Genomic DNA, 22076 nt, shown 5'->3' with positions numbered 1-22076 from the left:
AGTAGCTGGGACTACAGGTGCCCGCCACCACACCCGGCTAATTTTTTGTATTTTTAGTAGAAATGGGGTTTCACTGTGTTAGCCAGGATGGTCTCGATCTCCTGACCTTGTGATCTGCCTGCCTCGGCCTCCCAAAGTGCTGGGATTACAGGCGTGAGCCACCGCGCCTGGCCTAATTTCTTCTTTATAGTAATCTATAAATGTGACAGCAGCAGAGCTGAAATCAGAAACCCTGAGCCTAGAGCCGATTCTGTCCATCCTTAGCTACATGACACGATGCAGGCCACTTTGCTCATCTTGGTTCTGTCCATGTTTGAGGCTACTATGTTACTTAGATGAGATAATATATGTGAGATGCAAAGCAATCATAGACACAAAACAAAACACAATACAGGAGGCACTATAGTAAAGACTTTATTAGGAAATAAATAACCCTCCTTGCAGCTAGGAAGATAATACAGAGTCGTCATGGGAAGTCACAAAAATGAGTATTATGTTGAAACAAAATGATATTTATCATTGTAAAGATCTAATAAGGGCCGGGTGTGGTGGCTCATGGCTGTAATCCCAGCACTTTGGGAGGCTGAGGTGAGTGGATCACCTGAGGTCAGGAGTTCGAGACCAGCCTGACCAACATGGAGAAACCCCGTCTCTACTAGAAATACAAAATTAGCCGGGTGTGGTGGTGCATGCCTGTAATCCCAGCCACTCGGGAGGCTGAGGCAGGAGAATGGCTTGAACCCAGGAGGCGGACGTTGCAGTGAGCTGAGATGGCACCACTGTACTCCAATGTGGTGACAGAGTGAGACTCCATCTCAAAAACAAAAAAAAAAATTAAAAAAATTATACTCCATCTACCACTCTGTGTAATAAAATAGGTACGATTTAGGTAGAATTTATTTAATTTTTGTGTACAGTCTTCACGTGAATTATCACTTCTGTTTCTCCAGACTATAAAATTTAGCAGCAAGTACATAGAGTGACTTTTTTCCTGCTTTTTTTTTTTTGAGTTTCTTTAAAAAAAAATCCAGTGTGCTGTCTATAGGAATTTCTCATCATGGTTCATGCTCTATTGCTCCATTATCATTCATATGGGACTGTCGGTTTTGGTATTAGAGCCATCTAAAAATTTTCTCTATCTTGATAGGTGGGAGGGTAACATGAATGTATCCATTTATCAAAACTCAACACATAGTACATTTTGGATTTGTGCCTTTCTGCTTATGTAAATTTTACAAAATTATAGGAAATAAATAAAAAAATAAAAATATTGATTTATGAATAAATCTACCACATTGTTACATTAGCTAATTTCCTTTAAGCCCAATTCATTTTTTTCAAAAACTTGTTTTTTGAGAGCTGGGGTCTCACTATGTTGCCTAAGCTGGACGTGACCTTCTAGGCTCAAATGGTCCTCCTGCCTCAGCCTCCCTAGTAGCTGGGACTGCAGGTGTGCACCACTGTGCCTGGCTAATCTAAGCACAATTATTTTAGTTGAATTACACTACTATGACCTCCTTTGATCTCATTTTAATGCATTACATTACAATTGTGTGTGTGTGGTCCTCATAATAAACTGTGAACTCACCCGAAGGAGAATCTGCATCATGTTTGTAATCCTAATGGCGTGCAATACGTGTCTCTCTAATTATCCATTTAACAAATCTGTGGTACAAACAATACAAGTCCTCTATCTCAGTGCTTCTGCAAAGCTTGAATGACCAGAATAAAGCAGGAGGTCTCTAAGTGTGGTCCCTGGACCTTCAGCACCAACATCATCTGGGCTATAGATAGAAATGAAGCTCTTCCCAGCAATCGGAAGCTGAGGGCAGGCCCAGCACACAGTGTTTCAATAAGCCCTCAGCTGATTCCGATGCATGGCCAAGTTAGACTACCACTGCAGGGTAAGTAGAATAAAAATAAAGCAATGTCTTCCAGAATCCAAGAGACCAGCTGGAGAGACATGATACCAACATACAAGACACCAAAGTAGCAATTTAAGAAACTGTGACCTTGCAAGTAACACCAACTATACAAATGCGTTGCCTGTTAGGATATAAGGATATAGAACATGACCCCAAATTCAAAACACTCAAAGAAACCCATTCCAGTGGTGTACAGGTCACCAACTATCACACAGGTAGGGCTGTTTCCTTTCCTTATGGCTAAAAATGACCCACAAAATAAGACATTTTCCTCTTGTTCCGGGTCAAATGCCACACTGACCAGATGGGCTTTCCTCCCTGTTGGTCATTGCAAGAAACTGGAAGTGTGACTCACAAAATTCTATCCTGGTAGAGGATGTAGAAGGGGAGACTGAGAAACATAATTCTAAACCCACATTATCACATGACAGCTCTCTATGGAGGAAGATGAAGAAAATGTGATCCAGAAGATGTCATCATCATGAATCAGGGGGAAAGGAAGATGGGATAGAGCTTATTACATCTGGATAAGAATGTTTTGTTTCCAACAGGTTTAAATCATTAAATGGACATACATTGTCTAATCTAATAATTATTTAGTTTTTAAGTAAACAAAAACAAAGAAAATGTGACGACAGGAAAATGGGGCAGTATAGAAGGGGATGTGGCCCAAGGACACTTCTGAACTCCAGAGCCTCATTCTTCTGGAAACCTACCAAGAACCTCCCCCCTGACAACACGGTCAACCTCTGTTGTGGCTCCATCTGCTCTGACCAGAACTGTGGCCAAGGCATCTGTCAGTAGAGCTGCTGCCAGGCCACCTGCTGCAGGACCACCTGCTGCCGCCCCAGCTGCTGTGTGTCCAGCTGCTGCAGGTCCCAGAGCTGCCAGTTCGTGTGCTGCCAGCCCACGCCCTGCCGTCCCTCCTGCTGTATTTCTAGCTGCTGCTGCCCCAGCTGCTGTGAGTCCAGCTGCTGCTGCCCTTCCCACTGCCAAACCACCTGCTGTAAAACAACCTGCTTCCACCCCATCTGCTGTGGCAGTTCTTGCTGCTGAGTGACCTGCTCTGGATTTGTGCACCTTCTTTCCCCCATCCTTCAGTTCAGGCAGAAAGCGTCTATTCAGAGAACATGAGGACTTCCTAATATCAGGAACTTACAAACCGACCCAAGCATTGATTTGGAAAACCTGGATCTTCTAAGGTTCCCCTTCTAGATTTTTTTTCCTAATATTTTTCTGTGGAATGCATTTTCTTTGAAATTGCTTGATATTCCCCAATAAAACTTCTTAGCTATCAAAGGCATGAAAATTGCTCATCTCTCATTATTTCTTATTAATAAAATGGTCTATGTACATTTCTTTTTCTGCACCACAGAGCAGTACATGTCAGGGGCCTTTATAATTAAAACATTAAATTGGTATGCACCAGTGAAATTTTAGTCAAACCCAGAATTAAGTCTCATGGTAGTAGTAGGAAAAGAATTTTAAAAAGGCATATTTCAACCTAACACATGTAACATGAGGGCTATGGATTGCAAGTGCCACCAAAAAAGTCCTTAATAAGCTACATTCATTAATTAATTTAAGCCAATTTAAATAGAGGAAGTTCAGTGCAGAGGATATTCCATGGACTTTGGAATTACAGCTGAGGTTGAACTCTGTGCTGCATAACAACTATGATATTGGACATGTTACTTCAACTCTTCAATCTAGGATTCTTTCCTCTAAAGAAAGGATCACAACAACACAAAAGTCTATTAAGGTTGACATAAAAATTCAGTGAGATCAAGGTCAAGAGATTGAGACCATCCTGGTTAACAAGGTGAAACCCTGTCTCTACTAAAAATACAAAAATTAGCTGGGTGTGGTGGTGGGCACCTGTAGTCCCAGCCACTCAGGAGGCTGAGGCAGGAGAATCGCTTGAACCTGGGAGGCAGAGATTGCCGTGAGCCGAGATCGCGCCACTGCACGCCAGCATGGTGACAAGAGAGAGACTCCATCTCAAAAAAAAAAAAAAAAAATTCAGTGAGATAAAGGTGCCAGGCAGACAAATAAAAGCATGCTTTCTTTTACCTCCAATTAATTTGTTTTTTTTAAACTTTTTATTTTGAAATAGCTACACATTAACATGAAGTTGAATAAAAGAAAGTATGACAAAATACCATGTACCTTTCACCAAGTTTCCCCAATAGTCACATCTTTGATTACTGTAGTATATGTCAAGTCCCAGAAATTGACATTGGTACAATCCACAGAACATGTTCTGATTCTACTAGTATTACCTGTTCTCGCATGTGTGCGTGTATGTGTATGTGTGTAGTTCTATGCAATTATGTGTATAGATTTATGTAACCACCATCACGATCTAGATACAGAACAGTTTTGTCTCCATAAGGCCGTACTCACACCCGTCCACTCATCGTCCCAACACCTGGCAACCATCATTCTGTTCTCCATCTCTATCATTTTATTTCAAAGATGATGTATATATGGACTCTTATAGTATTTAATCTTTGGTTATTGACTTTCTTTTGAGCCTGCATAATTCCCTTGATATCATCCAAGTTATTGAGTGTATCATTTGTTTTTTCCTTTTTATTGCTTATTAGCAATAAAACGTTTGCTTTCGTTTGTTCCTTTTTATTGCTTAGTAGTATTCCAAGATACGGGTGCAGCATAGTTTGGTTTGTTCAATCATTTTCCTGTTGAAGGGCAACTTGGCTGCTTCAAGGTCAAATTTTAAAATTTATTTATTTAGAAAAATGTATTGCGGCTTCCTACTTGTGGGTAAAATTTGCTGCTTTTTAGTTGCAAGACACGCTATTGAATAGTAGTATTCTTGGTATTCTTGGATTTAGTAAATTTATCTTTATTCTCTTTATCTCTTGACTTTAAGGCTTTTAAGAGTTTCTTTTTTTTTAGATGGAGTCTCGCTCTGTCGCCCAGGCTGGAGTGCAGTGGCACGATGGCTGCTCATTGCAAGCTCCGACTCCTGGGTTCACGCCATTCTCCTGTCTCAGCCTCCTGAGTAGCTGGGACTACAGATGCCCGCCACCACGCCTGGCTAATTTTTTTGTAGTTTTAGTAGAGAAAGGGTTTCACCGTGTTAGCCAGGATGGTCTTGATCTCCTGACTTCGTGATTCGCCCACCTCGGCCTCCCAAAGTACTGGGATTACAGGCTTGAGCCACCGTGCCTAGCCAAGGCTGTTAAGAGTTTCTTAGCCAACCTTCTATTTCTTTGTGGATGAAAGAGTTCTAACATTTTAGTCTTTCTTGTAAGGGTATCACTCTTTTCTTATGATAATCTAAATACACTTTTCTGGGTAAACATTAGCTTATGTCTCAGTTAAATTTTGAAATGAACATAGGCACAAAACAGGCAAAATGCATTGCCAGAAGTATAAAAATGCAGGTTGTATTTATTCCTGTGGCCTATGTAATTATGGCTAATATTTAGAGGACTTCGGTGCATTTAGCACTAACCTGGTAATATGGTTGTTGGGAAAAATAATTTTTGAAGAGTTTATATCACTCTTTTAAGTCATAATTTATGTAAGACAGAAATGTCTTTCAGGTATTTGTGGCTGGGTATTTTATTTTGAATTGTTTCTCTCCTAGGATGAGCATGTAGGGAAAATTACTATGTCTTATAGGAATCCATACTCTTAAAAATGGGATTTTACATGACTGAACCTGAGGACAATTATACATTTTAAAAGATGAGCATGAACATGGATAGCAGGGATAAAGGGTAACAATGAGTCATCAAGTAAAAGGGAATAAAAAAAAGTCATAAATGTATAGGTTTGTAAACTGGAAGTCACGTTAGAGATATCTAACCCAGAGATTTTCAAACAGTGAAGTTTGCCATCAAATAGAGTCCAGAAATGGACTTGAAAGTCTATACAAATTAATTATATCCTAAAGCTAGTGTCTTAAAAGCAGTATGGAAAGGATTATTTCAAATATACTATAAAACAGGTAGTCAAATTCCGGAACAAAGAAAGAAGGAAAGGGAAAAAAGGAAGAAAGAATAAAAGAAATGAATGAAAGATGTACAGAATGAAGAAAAAGGAGAGAATTTCATTTGTTAAATCAAAACAAATTTCATTCAGATAAAATAGTCAACGTAAAAATGAAACTGTTCAGTGACCACACCTAGCCATGGATCCCAGCCAGTAGCCACACATCAACAAAAGCCCAGGCAGCAGCCCCACTGAACCTCAGGGCCTGGGCAGGAGTTTTACCCACCCAGAGACCCTCAAGAGTAAGCCCTGCCTGTTCACAAATGCTACCAGCTTCACCGTCCAGAATCCCAGGCTGGGCTGACTGCTGAGAGCCTTTCCCTGCTGAAGGGAACTTGTAAAGTGTAGAAGAGGAGACTGTCCTCAAAGGCACAAACACCAATGTTAGATTGCAAGGATTTTACACACACACACAAACACACACACATACACTGAAATATTATTAGCCATGAAATAAGAAAATCCTGTCATTTGGGACAACATGGATGGACCTCGAGGACATTAAGCTAAGTGAAATAGGTCAGACAATGAAAGACAAATCATCTCATTTACATGTGGAATCTAAAAACTCATAGAAACAGAGGGTAGAATGGTGATTGTCAAAGGTTGTGGATAGAGGAAATGAGGAAATGTTGGTCAAAGGGAGAAAATATTCATTTATAAGATGAATAGGTTCTGAGGATCTAATGTACAGCATGGTGACTATAGTTAATTACACTGTATTGTATATTTGAAATTTGCTGAAAGAGTAGATCTTAAATGTTCTCACTATACACACTCAAAAAAATGGTAACTATGTAAAGTGGTGGAGGTGTTAACTAATTTGATTGTGGTAATAATTTCATAATATATACATATCAGAGCATCAGGGTGTATGCCTTATATACATACAATTTTATATTTCAATTGCAGCTCAGTAGAGGTAGAAAACATGAAATTGTTAAAGTACTAGAAGAAATCATGAGAGATTCCTAAGCATAAACTAAATTTATCTTAAGGAAAACACACACACACACACACATCATAAAGAATAATAAATAGTTAGTATAAAGTGATCTCTACTGAGTCATCAGCAGGCACCAATCATCACGGCTTCTCAAGGGCATGATTCTTTTCCAGAATACAAGGTCTCCTGGAAATCTTAGAGTTGTTCTCGTACACCACAATGGGGCTCACGGGGTCTTAATCCCACAGCATCATGGAAACCACTTTCGTCCCCTAATAAAATACGATGGCTGGGTACATCAGAGCCAGAGAACAGTGCAGGCTCAGAACACCAGCCAGCACACCAAGCAGGGGTCCACTTGGGAGCCCAGGTTGTTTTCACCCCAGTTGAATCACCTGGAAATTAGGGACAGGGAAGGAGTAGGAACGGCTAGGAACATAGTAGCATTGTAAGAACACCACAATTTGATTTATTAGACTTGTAAGCAACTGAGAGCAGAAAGGGAATCTCTATCATTCATCCAATCCCTTCCATCTGGCCCTTGGATCTCCCTTAGAAACACCAGCTTACACTGAAACCCCTCCCCTGATTATCTGCAGAGGCGGCCCAGTTCATAAAACATCTCCATCATGGTGAGTCAGACATTTTTCCACCCCCTTCCCTAGGTTCCTTGACTCCTCAAGGGTGGGATGAGTTGACGAATTGACAACATTGCACATTTTTGAAATGATAGTCAGCCATCCCTACATGAAAAAATATAGGCTGATATTCTTTGTTCTTGATATCTGTTTTCTGCTTTCTTTCTCTCTCTTCATTGATTTATTTTTTGAAAGCAAAGATGCAAAGTGTGAAACTGGATCAGCAACTTCTATAAGGAAGCAGCAGAATATAGGGCATCTTCAAGGCCCAGCAATTCAACAGAGAAAGCAAGAGGGCTGGGAGTGAATTAGAGCAAGACAAGGATACTGAGTCATCCAACTTGGGTTGGCAAGAAAATTTGGGAACCTGGGGAGATGAGTTCATGTGCTCTGTTAGAGCTAGGAACGCAGAAAGGCAAAGTCACAAGGAAAATCTGACCCAGGGAGCAAAAAAATGAGGGACTTGGACCTTTTAGTATAGCTGTTCTCTGAAGCCAACATTCCACAAGAGACCCTGAATCTGAATTTTGGAGGGTTGTTTCTGTGGAAAAGGAAACATCAAACTTTCACAGCTTAGTTGTCCACCTTAAAACAGCTCTGTATTTCTCATCAGAAGGTCTAGAAAATTCAGAGTGCAGAAGATGGAAAAGGGATAGGTCCTACAGTGTTCTTGTTCTTACACCAGTGGTCATCTGTTTCACACTGAAACCTTCACAGGCCATCTGACCCATAATGAACGAGCCATCAGACTAAAATGTAGTTTTATCCTCCTGAGTCACCAAGAAGAGTCGTGGGCCTGTAAGAATAGTAATCACCCAAGAGTAGTCATGATGTGTGAAGCAAATGAGGCTGAAGCACATAGTATGTGCTTACAGGCAGATGTCACATGGCAGCTCTAGGAGGAAGTTATAGTAAGAGAGTTACCACAGGAGTTGGTTCAGGAAGAGCTGAGCTGAGGAGCCCTAACACATTAGGGAAAGGAGATAGTGTTTCCATCTGTGTGGATGAAGTTAACCAGAACAACAAACTTGCCTAATTTGATAATTGCCTGCTTATCAGGACCACCAACAACAAGGAAAGAGTGCTGCAGCTGAACAACAAGGAAAGAGTGCTGCAGCTGATGACATCAGGCCTTAGCAGGGTATAAAAGAGGATCTGGGGCAAGGAGACTTCCAAACCTTCCAAACCCATCTTCCTGGAAACCCACCCAGAACCTCCACCCTCTGACACCATGGTCAACTCCTGTTGTGGCTCTGTCTGCTCTGACCAGGGCTGTGGCCTAGAGAACTGCTGCCGCCCCAGCTGCTGTCAGACCACCTGCTGCAGGACCACCTGCTGCCGCCCCAGCTGCTGTGTGTCCAGCTGCTGCAGACCCCAGTGCTGCCAGTCTGTGTGCTGCCAGCCCACCTGCTGCCGCCCCAGCTGCTGTCAGACCACCTGCTGCAGGACCACCTGCTGCCGCCCCAGCTGCTGTGTGTCCAGCTGCTGCAGACCCCAGTGCTGCCAGTCTGTGTGCTGCCAGCCCACCTGCTGCCGCCCCAGCTGCTGCATCTCCAGCTGCTGCCGCCCCAGCTGCTGTGTGTCCAGCTGCTGCAGGCCCCAGTGCTGCCAGACCACCTGCTGCAGGACCACCTGCTGCCGCCCCAGCTGCTGTGTGTCCAGCTGCTGCAGACCCCAGTGCTGCCAGACCACCTGCTGCAGGACCACCTGCTGCCGCCCCAGCTGCTGTGTGTCCAGCTGCTGCAGACCCCAGTGCTGCCAGTCTGTGTGCTGCCAGCCCACCTGCTGCCGCCCCAGCTGCTGTCAGACCACTTGCTGCAGGACCACCTGCTGCCGCCCCAGCTGCTGTGTGTCCAGCTGCTGCAGGCCCCAGTGCTGCCAGTCTGTGTGCTGCCAACCCACCTGCTGCCGCCCCAGCTGCTGTCAGACCACCTGCTGCAGGACCACCTGCTGCCGCCCCAGCTGCTGTGTGTCCAGCTGCTGCTGCCCCACCTGCTCTAGTGGCTCTTGCTGCTGATGCCCTCACCTACACTCACCTGCCTTTATTCACCAGCATTCTTGATAGAGTCCACCTGTGAACTGAATCATGCAAGGCCACCTGGACAACCTCAGTTCCAACCAATTCTTGGATTGCGTTTGGCCTCCAAATATGCTCACCCAACACTATGTTGCTACCCTCTACCAAATGAATACAAGTTTGAATTTTCTCTGAAATATGTCAACTCCCATGTTCCCTGAATTGAAATATTTGCTCTCTACCATAATTTATCACATGGAGCTATTCCTCTATCTTAAATAAATTTTAATTTTTGAGGCATACAAATAATATATGGGCATTGTGTCTCATTATTTTTCCCTCTTGAATTCTCGTCCTTACCCGTCAAATTTTCTGCTGTTCTTCCCTGCAGAGGGAGAAGACCACAGCAGATGATATCAGGGGCTCCACCTCTGTTCTATCAGCACTCTCCATTCAAATACAGGAAAATGGTTCCTTAGAGCAGGCACCTGAAACTCTGCCTGAGGACTTTCTCTGGATAAAGGAGCAAACTCTGGGCTGGAGACTTAAAGCCTCTAGGAACAGCACTCAGAGAATGAGTGGGAGTTGGTGATATATGCCCTGACTTGTTTCCCTCCAGTGGAGGGTATGTCAAACCAGTTTTCCAGAGGTCCTCATTGGGATTTATTCCAGATGCCTACAGGAACATTCTGATCATGAACTCACTCTATAATGACTTTCCCTCCTTCCCAGGGTCATTTCTCAAGTTTCCTCCAGTGTTTCTTAGGTTAATTGCCCAAATATACTATATGTTCTCAGATCCTCTTTTGTGGGTTTGCTCCAGAGGGCACACAGTCTAAAACAGCAGTATTCCCAATCTCACTATCAGTGTCCTTCAAAATGTTTTTGTGCAATATGAATGGTTACCATAGATTTTGGTCAACTCTTGAGTTTATTGTCACCTGAATGGACACCTCTGAACATTTTGCTGGTTTTTTTTTTTGCTTTTCAGTTTTTGTGCATTAAAATGTTTTTCTATTATTTGTTCATTTACTTTTTTGGCCTTCTGTTAAGCATTTTAATTTTTAAAGTGTTTATTTCAATATGCACATTTGCTTTGAAACTAGTTGTCTTTGATTGTTTTTTTCTTCCACATCATTTTATCTGAGGGATAGGACACAACCACTATGTTGGTGATTCTTATCCTAAAAAAGGCTATATTGAAAAAGGTTTCACCCTGAGCCATGCTGCTAAGTTGAAGGCACCAAAGAAAGACCTAAAACCAGGATGTTTGCACGAGTGATTTTTATAAGAAAATGCTCTCAGGAGAAATCAGTAAGGAACAGTGGGAAACAGAATAGGATTGTAGAAGAGGCTAAGCCCAAAAGGATTTTATTCTCATTTGACCCCACAGGAGGCTCTAGAATGTGAATGGTATTACAGACCCATCTTTCTGAGAGGCAAGGTAGTTGGAACTTTGCAATCCTACATCAGTTACCACCAGCTATGGGCCACCCATGGGAGAGGAAGAGGATGCAGAGAGGGCAGAATCCTCCAGATGAGGTGGCTCCTGGAGGCTGAGGACAACTACCTGGAGATGCGTGCAGGCGAACACAGGGAGCCGCTGGCTGTCCTACCTACACTAGCTTGGGGATGGGGCATCTTTCTGGCAAATGGGATCAGGATAGGGAGCCCTGTAGTCCACCCCTGGCACTGCTTAGCTCCAGCTCTTTCTCTCGTTAGGCTCACTCCAACTGGTTGGTCGCAGTTTCTAGAGAAATGTATGAGAGGAGGGGTCACGGGCACCCCCGCTTCTGGTCTAGGTCACTTGCTTGGTAGGGTAACCCGAGTCCTCATCCTGAGAGCTCTGAGCCTTGGTTATTGTGTCCCTATCAGGCTTGAGCCCTTGAACTTGCTCATTTGCAGTCAAGGCTGGAAGTAGAAGCACCAAGCATGCCCCAGGGGATCACTTAAGTGCTAAATATATTCCTCCCTGTCCCCATTGGCATAACAGCGGTCCTGCTTCCTCATGATGATGAGGCCAATTGCCAGTGGGAATAGCTCTTTTCTTTATGCTAACAACCATAGCTTTAATTCCAATTAAATCCTTACTATGCCTCCTGGAGGTGGCTCCTCCCCTCTTGGAGCCAGGACCTCTCCATAAAACTTATAGTTATTTGGGAGAGAGCATAAATTCCCTCAGGTGGCTCACAGGGCATGAAGGTGAGTGAGCAACTCCTCTTTCCACATGTTGGTTTTCTGTATTAATGTATTCTACCTATTGTGGACACACTACCATGTGATGGTGATTGGTGTAATAATTCTTACTGCCTCCCGAAGAACAGCACTCCACCTCACAGGGTGTCATCTGCAAGCTGGGATCTCTGTTACGGCTTCAAGAGGTGGTTGCATCACACTATCCGTTCAGCTGTTTCTGGATAGTGCAGTATAAAGTATACTGTGGATAACAGGGTGGATAACAGGGTATCTATGGTTACCTGCCCACTGCTACATACCTTGTGCTCCATATGGGGTTGATTAGCCAAAGGTGAAGTTAGGTAGGATTCCACACTGCCACATCAAGTTCTCTTGGGCCCCCATGTAACGGTGCTGGCTGAAGCACTCATCGCCTGACTGTATGTCAGTTCCATCAACAGCAAGTAACTGGCTGATCCCCTCATAGGATGGTACGTTATGAGGGACTCCGGGCTGCTCTCTTGCTGGCAGGTCGGATATTCAGCAGTGGTGTCCTGGTATGCTCTAGACATGATGCTTAAAAATATTACCAGTGTGGCAGCCTCTGGAATCCTTGTTTCTTCTCTTCTAGAGCATATGGATCTTAGCAAGATCTCCACAGAATTCATATTTCATGTTCATCAAGTCTGATTCACATGGCATTATCAATATTGTGGGTCAACATGCTGTATTGTAGGATGTTCACAATGCCTAGATCTTTTGAGATGATACTGTGACAAAGATCAGGAGAATTAACATATCCCTGGTTCAGCACAGAGTGTTACCACCACTGTCTGTTCCAGGTGAAATGGATTCACTTATTATGCTGCTTCCTGGTGGTTATTGAAAAGCATATATTTGCCAGTTTGGTTTCCACATACCCCATATTGGAGACTGTGCTCATTTGCCCCAGAAACGATTCTACATGCATCAATCACATTGACTATAATTACATTTTTATTTGATAGGGTTTGCATTCATCCACTGTCATCTGCCATGATCTAGATGGTTTTTGTTGGGTCTGAACTAGTGAATCATATGAAGGCAGTATTCACCTCTCCTGCATTTTAAAGTCTTGAATATGTCTCTAATTTCTTGCTTTTATCCACTCGTTTGTGTGGAGAATGTGTGAGAGGTCCCAGATAATGTAACGAGCTTCCATTGGGACTTTCCTGGTGTAATAATTCTTACTCCGTAGGTCAAGGAAGGTTACTGGTGAACTCTACATTGGAGAACTGGGTAAATGACCCCATGGTGGGTCTGTGCACCCTGTGAAACTACTGTAAGACTAACCTGCACCAAGACCCCATTTATTTTCTGACCATGATTATGAGATCCTAATGGGGTTTGTGTTCACATTTTGGGTTTCCAGCTTTCAGTGTCAACTCAGATCTGGTATCCAACAGCATCCAAATGCATGGGTATTCTACTTTCCCCTGAGAAGATGGCTGTGGGTATCTATGAGAAAGGACTAGTGAGGCTACTATTTACTGTGACCCCGTTTTTGGGAGGACTGGCCTCTCCTTTAGTTGATACATTCTAGGTCCAATAATCAACTCACATCCGGAAACTGGATAAAGGTTTATGAATTTCCATTGGAGCAACTTATCTTTTTGCTCGTTTAATCTTAAGCTCTTGAAATATACACAGATGGAGATACAGATATACAGTTGGCCCTCAAATGAGACAAGTGTTAGTAGTGCCAATATCCTGTGCAACCAAAAATTAAAGAATAACTTTGACTTTCCCAAAACTCAGTTACTAATAACCTATTGTTGACCAGAGCCTTACTGAAAACTTAAACAATCAACACACATTTTATGTGTTATATGTATTGTATTTTGTATTCTTACATTAATGTAAGTTAGAGAAGAAAAAATGTTACTAGGAACATCACAAGGAGGAGAAAATATATTTACTGTTTACTAAGTGGAAGTGGATCATCATAAAGGTATTTATCTTGGTCATCTTCATGTTGATTAGGCTGAGAGTAGAATGAGGAAGAGGAGGGGTTGATGTTGCTGTCTGAGAAGTGACAGAGGCAGAAGAAAATCCATGTATAAGAGGACCCATGTTGTTCAAACCCGTGCTGTTCAAGGGTCAGCTGTGGATATAGATTATATAGATATAGATGTAGCTAGCTATGGATATAGATATAGATATGAGTATAGATATAGATATTGATCCACAGAGTCTACAGCTATTCCTATGCCTTTTTGGCCACCTATGTCCTATTCTGAGTACCACCATGTTCTGTAGTCCATAATCATAGATCTCTGTGAGTCACAAAATACTCTCCCTAGTTTGCCATTCTTCACTTGCTGCATATCATATAATTATACCTACACTCATTCTTAAAGTTAAATGTTACCTCCTGGCTTTGCTATTCTGAGATCTTATCATCCCCATTACTCTTGGGAAGCTTAGTTCTATAACAAAACTTTTTATCACGAATGCTGACCTTATGGAATAGGCACTCCTAAATTTCTCATTGATGCTGGTTACTCTCTTACCTGCTCATTCCTTACTGCTTTAGTAAACAGAGTGTCTCCAAGACTCACCCTCGAAACATAGTCAGCTGCTTGGCCTTAAGACCAGAGCTATTTTAATATTTCCACTTCTCTGTACTTTTTATTTATTTTGAGACAGAGTCTTGCTCTGTCTCCCAGACTGGGGTGCAGTGGCTAGATCTCGGCTCACTGCAACCTCTGCCTCCCAGGTTCAAGCAATTCTCCTGCCTCAGCCTCCAGAGTAGCTGGGACTACAGGTGCATGCCACCACGCTCAGCTAACTTTTTGTATTTTTAGTAGAGATAGGGTTTCACCATGTTAGCCAGGATAGTCTCGATCTTCTGACCACGTGATCCACCCGCCTGGGCCTCCCTTCTCTGCACCTTTTGATCCCTTCCTCTTCTTCCATGGGCTGTGTGTTACCAGATAAATCTATACTAGTTATCTACTGTTGCCTTATATTATCACTTCACAACTTACAGCTTAAAACAACACACATTATCTCACAGCTTCTGTGGATCAAGAATTCAGGCATGCCTTACCTATGTTCTCTACGTCACAGTGTTTTCCAAGACTGTAATCAAGGTGTTCACTGTTACTAGAGTCTCATCTAAAGCCTCAACTAGGAAGCAGCTACACCCAGGCTCACTATGTGGTTGTTGACAGGATTCAGCTCCCAAGGACAATTAGAGGGAGCCTCAGTTCCTTGTGGGCTGTTGGATGGGGGCTGTCTTCGAGTTGTTACCACATGGATCACTGTCTCTTACAGCAGCTGGCTTCATCAAACCCAATGAGAGTGAGCGTGAGAGCAAACCAGAGCTGGCCAACAAGAAGAAAGTAACAATTTTTGTAAGATAACTTAATCATTCAATGTACCATATGATGTTGGTTAGAAGTAAGTTACTCAAAGGGTTGGAATTACTTAAGACCGTGAGCTCCAGGAAGCGGAAATAGTGGGGCTAACTTAGAGGCTGCTGCCCCAGCTCTTACACAATGTTGAGCAAGATAATCAAAACACAAAATACACATACTATGATTCCATTTAGATTACATTTTAAAATGTGGGAAAATAAACTGTATTATTATGGATGCATATCTAGGTTGAAAAACTATTAAAAAAAGTAGAAAGATTTAAAATCAGAATAGCGATTACCTCTAGAATGGAGGGAGGGAGATACAGTCAAGAAAAGACATATAGGAGCACCTCTTATGGATGACAAGATTCTATTTCTTGACGAAGGCTTTGGGTACATACATGCTTGCTTAATAATTATTCGTTATATCAATAATTAATTAATGTATATATGTTATACATTTTTAGTATATGTGTTTTTCACTTAAAAAGTTTTTTTAAAATCCAAGGTGAACTGAAATACTCATCGTATTTAAATTTTAAAAGTCAAGATAAAGCAGTGATTGAAGACAGTTTAGAACAAAGAGATTTCCCGAATGGCATATGGGTATTCATATTATTTTAAACATTGCTCTAATTACACATACCACTTCATACCAAGAATGGTAACATTGTTTAATGCTTATTCTTAAATATTTTAATACAATTTCATTTTTATTATAAATAGGAACTTAATTGAATGGGAAATATGGTAATTTATCTATCAATTAGACATGCCTTTTGTAGGCCTCTCTATGTATTTCACAGTCTTATAACTAAGTCACAGTAACTCACCTAATGAAATTACATTTTATCTCCAAAGTGCATACTAGGTTTTCATTCCAAAAATGTCAGAGTACTAACATAACAGATGCGATACCTGACAAGAGAAGCCCATTTCCCATGTCATTCTTTAAAGGGTATGTTAATACGATGTGTCCAGGTTGCGGGGTAAACACAACACATGTTCTTCAGTGTTGATTGCAAATATCAGTTGAGTTCACTTCATTCTAATTTCCTTGATGTTTACCTAAGTGAGGTCTTTTATCATGAACTTCTAAAAAGACAACAATAAAATTAGTTTAAAATTTAAAAATGAATATGAAAGAAAAACTTACACTCCTTCTACTACTCCATATAATAAAAGAAGGACAGTTTAGATAGACTTGGCATAACTTGTGTGTGTGGTCCTCAAGTTAATATCAAGTATGCTTCACCAGACGGTGAGTAGAATTTAGCAGCAAATACATGAAATGACAGACATCTCGCCTGCTTTTGAGGCTCATTTTGTAAAAATCCAGTGTGCTGTCTATAGAAATTTCCCATGGTGGTTCATGCCCTATTGCTCCATTATCATCCATGTGGGAATGTCGGTTTTGGTATTAGAGTCATCTAAAATAGCAAAGATAATTATCAGTGTTTTAGTTTACAATACTCCAAATTCAGTGTTTAAAATCCAGTATCATTTTCTCTACTATATAGATACTACCAATTGTATTTTAATTATTTTAGTTGCTTCTGTTCCCAATTGAATATTATACAATGTATGTCATACAGACAGTTTAAGCAGATGGGTCTCAAGCTTGGCTGCCCTTTACCTGAGAAACTTGAAAAATTCTGGTGCCCAGGCCATAACCCACAGCAGTTAGTCAGAATGTTTGTGAGCAAGAGTCAGGCATTAGTAGTTTTTAACACTCCCTGAGTGACTCTAATATTCAACCAACTTGTAGAACCCCTGGATGAGGGGTTGTGATTCTCCATACATTTCCCTACATTCAGAATGTACCTGCCTTTGTAGCTGTGGTGATAGAGTTTTCTTAATTCCTATAAATTTATATGGAAACCTCTCCCCTCATAATCTAAACCTTTTTCTTTTATGTTTTTTTTAAAATTTTTCCTCAGCCCCTGATATACAGCAAATCAAATAAACACCTCCCTCTTCAGGACTCCATGTAGTTTCACAATACAATAGTTTCAATCTTTCACGTTCTCCAGCTTTGCAAACACAGCCCACAAAGTAAAGACTCATAAATCAAGTGTTTGCTAAACAAGTTAATGTGATAGAAATATTGCAAGGTGCTTGGTCTTTAATGATCTTAATTAAGACATTTAAGGACGCCATCATAGAGTGAACAACTTGTCTCTTACTTCTTGGGACTTCCTAGTTTTAGCAATGAGAGCCCTGAGTTCAGGGAATGCTCTCAGACTGGGCAATGAGAAACAGTTGGTCACCCTACCATGACATTGGCTGGTACAGTTAAAATGAAGCCCTGCCCATCATTAGTATAGCTCTGAATGAACTAGTGATGCATGCATCAACATTGCGACTCTCACAGCCACATACCAAGGCAAAGATGACAGACAGAAAAAAACAATTATGCTGAAAATTATTTGTTTGAATTTTCAAACCAAAACTAACCTATGGTGGAAAAATTATTAGAACATGGCTAATAATTTCCCCATATGGCTGCCTCTATGAAGTGATGAGTTGACTGAAGTGACATTTGGGAACTTTCTAGTATAATGAAAATGTTCTCAGTACTCATCCATTTTCATACTGCATGAAGAAATACCAGAGACTGGGTAATTTATAAAGAAAAAGAGGTTTAACTGTGAGTCTCTAAAAAAGACTCACAGTTCCACATGGCAGGGGAGGCCTCACAATCATGGCAGAAGGTGAAGGAGGAGCAAAGGCACCTCTTACACAGCAGAGGCAAAAGAGCATGTGCAGGGGAACTGGTCTTTATAAAACCATCAGATCTCACGAGGCTTATTCACTATTATGAGAACAGCATGGGAAAAATCAGCCCCCTTGATTCAATTACCTCCCACCGGTTCCCTCCCGTGATACCACAGCACCACACATGGGGAGTACGGGAGCTACAATTCAAGATGAGATTTGGGTGGGGACACAGCCAAATGATATCATTCTCTATCTTGATAGGTGTGGGGGTTACATGGATGTACCCGTTTATCAAAACTCATCAAACAGTACATTTGGGATTTGTTCATTTCAGTGTATGTAAATTTTATGATATCATAAAAATAAATACAAACTAAATTAAAATATTTATTTATTAATTAATCCAGCAAATTGTCATGTTTGCTAATTTGTTCTAAGTATGATTCTTTTAATTAAACTATGATGAGCTCCTTTGAGGTTACTTTATCACAGTATAATACTGTGCATGTGTGTGTGTGTGTGTGTGTGTTTTGTGTGTGTGTGTGTTTTTGTGTGTTCCTTCTAGTAAACTGTGAGCTCCCCTGAAGGAGAATCTACATCATATTTGTAATCCCAATGGCTGACAACTTGTGTCTCTCAGATTATCCATTTAACACCTCTGTTTTATAAACAAGGCAGGACCTTGAGCCACGTGCTTCTGTAAAGCTTGAATGAACAGAATGAAGCAGGAGGTGTCTGTGTGTGGCCATCGAACCTTCAGCATTTACATCATCTGGGCACTTGTTACAACTAAGTCTCTCCCCAGCAGTCAGAAACTCTGAGAGTAGGCCTCGCAATCTGTGTTTTGACAAGCCATCCAGATGATTCTAAGGCATGCCTGAGTTTGCCCACTACTAACTAGGGGATAAGGCAAAATCTTAATTCAGTAAGCTGGAATCTGCTGAAGTCTTCTGACATTTCAGATTGATTGAAAAAATGAATCTGGTAATTTCCCAGCACTGGAACTCAGTTCTGATGAGATGCAAATTCTGAACATTCAACATTTTTGCTGTATTGAAAAATATTCACAATTAAAAATGAGATGAGGAATAGAAGTGAGGCTATGTCTTCTAGAATCCAAGAGACCAGCTGGAGAGACATGACACAAACCTGTAAGACAGTAAAGTGGGAACTTAAGAAACTAGGACCTTTTAGTAACACCAGCTATCCAGATAAGTAGTCTCCCGGAATTTAAGGATGTAGGACAGGACCCAAAGTTTGAAACATCCGGGGAAACCCATTCCAGTGGTGTAGAGGTGATCAAGGTCACATAAAGGAAGAGCTATCTCTTTCCTTATTGCTCAAAAATGACACACAAAATAGAACCTTTTCTTCTCATCCCAGACCAGATGCCACACTGAGCAGAAGGGCTTTCCTCTCCCTTGGTCGTTGGAAGAAACGTGTAATTGGTAGTGTAACTGACTAAATCTCATTCTGGTGGGGGTACAGGAAAAGAGAGTGAGAAATGCAATTCCAAATGCAAAGCATCACTTGATAGCCCTGTGTGGAGGAAGAGGAAGATAATTTTGGTCTAGAAGATGCCATTGAGGTGAGAATCGAGGAAAAGTAGATGGTATAGATCTTATTACAACTGGACAAGAGTATTTTCTTCCCAGTGATTTTAAACCATTAAACGGACAAACACTATTGTGTAATCTGATAATTATTTAACAACTAAATAAACAAAAACAAGAAAAACATAGTGACAACAGGAAACTGGGGCAGTATATAAAAGGTTGTGGCTCAAGGAGACTTCTAAACTCCAGAACCTCATTCTCCTGGAAACCTACCCAGAAACTCCGCCCTCTGACACCATGAACAACTCCTGTTGTGGCTCTGTCTGCTCTGACCAGAGCTGTGGTCAAGATCTCTGCCAGGAGAGCTGCTGCCGCCCCAGCTGCTGCCAGACCACCTGCTGCAGGACCACCTGCTGCCGCCCCAGCTGCTGTGTGTCCAGCTGCTGCAGGCCCCAGTGCTGCCAGTCTGTGTGCTGCCAGCCCACCTGCTGCCGCCCCAGCTGCTGCCAGACTTCCTGCTGCAGGACCACCTGCTGCCGCCCCAGCTGCTGCATTTCCAGTTGCTGCAGGCCTTCCTGCTGTATCTCCAGCTGCTGCAGACCCATCTGCTGCCAGACCACCTGCTGCAGGACCACCTGCTGCCGCCCCAGCTGCTGTATCTCCAGCTGCTGCCAGCCCACCTGCTGCCGCCCCAGCTGCTGTATTTCCAGTTGCTGCAGGCCTTCCTGCTGTATCTCCAGCTGCTGCAGACCCAGTTGCTGCCAGACTTCCTGCTGCAGGACCACCTGCTGCCGCCCCAGCTGCTGTGTCTCCAGCTGCTATAGGCCCCAGTGCTGTCAGTCTGTGTGCTGCCTGCCCACCTGCTGCCGGCCCTCCTGCTGTATTTCCAGCTGCTGTAGACCCAACTGCTATGCGTCCGGCTGCTGCCGCCCTTCCTGCTGCCAGACCACCTGCTGTAGAACAACCTGCTTCCGCCCCATCTGCTGTGGCAGTTCTTGCTGCTGAGTGACCTGCTCTGGATTTGTGCACCTTCTTTCTCCCATCCTTCAGTTCAGGCAGAAAGCGTCTATTCAGAGAACTTGGGGACTTCCTGATGTCATGAAAACAGAGGCATGGACTGATTTGAAAAAGCCCAGTCTCTTTATTAGTATTTATTCTCTTTTATAGAAGCTTTTTATTACTATTGAATCTGAATTTACAGGCAAATTCCACATCACATGTTTTAGAATTCTTTATTCTAATTCAATATACATAAAACTTCAAATGATACCCTTCTAGATGTTTCTTTCTAATGTTATTCTGTCGAATCAATTTTTATGTGGAATTGTTTGATGTTCCTCAATAAAACTTCATAGTGTTCAAAAGCACCAAAAATGATTATCTCTTTTCATTTGTTATTAATACAATGGTATGTATTTCTGTCTCTTTTTCTGCACAACACAGGAGTACACGTTGTCAAACACCCTCACAATTAAAACATTCAATTGGCATTCTCCAATGAGATTTTATCCAAGCCAGAATTCAGTCTCACAGTAGAAACAGGAGAAGAATTTAAGAGACATTTTTGAACCTAACACATATAGTATGAAAGCTGTGGAATGTAACTGCCAGCACAAAAAATTGTTTTTAATAAACTACCTCCCATGATGTGATTTAAACCAATTTAAACAAAAGCAGCTCAGTGTAGAGTATATTCTGTGGACTTGAGAATTATGCAGAGTTGAGGCTGAATCCTGACTGTACTGCATACCAACTATGATCTCAGACATGGTATTTAAACTCTGTCAACCTAGGATTACTTTTCTCTTAAGAAAGGATCATAATAACTCAAAAACACATGAAGGTAATCACAAAATGTCAATGAGATAAAGATGCCTGATTGACAAACACAAGCAGGCTCTCTTTTACTACCAATTAGCCTCTGTTGTATTTTTTTTTACTTTTTGTAAATAACTATAGATTTTGAATAACTATAGGTTAACATGAAGTTGAATAAGACAAAGTTCCCTGTACCCTTCACCCAGTTTCCCTCAGTGATCACTTCTCATAGGACCATAGTACATGTCAAATCCCAAAATCTGACATTTGTTCTAAGTTCTAGGGATCTAGTAACTAGCATGGTGATTATAGTTAATAATACTGTATTGAGTACTTGAAATTTTCTGAAAAAGTAGATCTTAATTGTTCTCATTACACACACAGAAAATAGTAACTATGTTAGGTGATAGGTTATTAGCTAACTTGGTTGTGATAATCAGCTCACAATATATGCGTATCAAGGCATCATGTTGTACACTTGATATTTGTAAAATTTTATTTGCCAACTACACCTCAATAAAGCTGGGGAAAACGAAAGTGCTAAAGTACTAGAAGAAATTATGAGAGATTTCTAAACATAATGCAAACTTATATTAAGTAAAACACACACACTCACCTTACAAAGAAAAAAAACTCAATTAATGTAAATAAAAGTGATCTCCACTGAGTCATCAGTAGGCACCCATCATCTGGGTTCCTCAAGCGTATGATTCTTTTCCCGTAATTCAAAGTCTCGAGGAAATCTTAGAGTTGTTCTCGTATACCATAAAGGGGCTCACCAGGGTTTTAACCCCGTAACAGCTTGGAACCTGCTTCTGTTCACTCTGACTGAGGAAAAAGGCTCAGGACCT

General features: G+C 41.6%; 4 protein-coding genes and 1 pseudogene across 5 annotated transcripts in view; 3 read left to right on the top strand and 2 right to left on the bottom strand.

The window, feature by feature from the left end:
* CNP (2',3'-cyclic nucleotide 3' phosphodiesterase) overlaps window positions 1-2656 on the bottom strand; it is a 736460-nt gene extending 733804 nt beyond the window's left edge. Inside the window, exon 1 of the mRNA XM_050762777.1 lies at window positions 2649-2656. The gene's annotated coding sequence lies outside the window, so the exon portion shown is untranslated. The remainder of the gene's footprint in view (window positions 1-2648) is intronic.
* Window positions 1-22076, bottom strand: part of LOC126938621 (eukaryotic translation initiation factor 1) — a 1120764-nt gene that overhangs the window by 445676 nt on the left and 653012 nt on the right. The gene's annotated exons all lie outside the window — the stretch shown is intronic.
* LOC126938303 (keratin-associated protein 4-2-like) lies at window positions 2568-3059 on the top strand (annotated as a pseudogene).
* Window positions 8767-9552, top strand: LOC126938598 (keratin-associated protein 4-2). Its single transcript, XM_050762979.1, has 2 exons — window positions 8767-8925; window positions 9298-9552. Exons 1-2 carry the CDS (start codon window positions 8767-8769, stop codon window positions 9550-9552), a joined length of 414 nt encoding a protein of 137 aa, XP_050618936.1.
* On the top strand, window positions 19705-20774 carry LOC126938553 (keratin-associated protein 4-2-like). Of its 2 annotated transcripts, XM_050762889.1 has the most exons (2): window positions 19705-20126; window positions 20232-20412. In XM_050762889.1, the coding sequence occupies exons 1-2, from the start codon at window positions 19705-19707 to the stop codon at window positions 20410-20412; spliced, it is 603 nt and encodes a 200-aa protein (XP_050618846.1). The 2 variants fall into 2 exon arrangements, with proteins under 2 accessions (XP_050618846.1, XP_050618845.1); XM_050762888.1 differs by having other exon boundaries at window positions 19705-20774.

This window comes from Macaca thibetana, chromosome 16 (genome assembly GCF_024542745.1).
Source record: "Macaca thibetana thibetana isolate TM-01 chromosome 16, ASM2454274v1, whole genome shotgun sequence".
Classification (NCBI taxonomy): domain Eukaryota; kingdom Metazoa; phylum Chordata; class Mammalia; order Primates; family Cercopithecidae; genus Macaca; species Macaca thibetana.
Note: the sequence above shows the minus strand (reverse complement) of the source record. Positions and strands in the feature narration are given on the sequence as shown.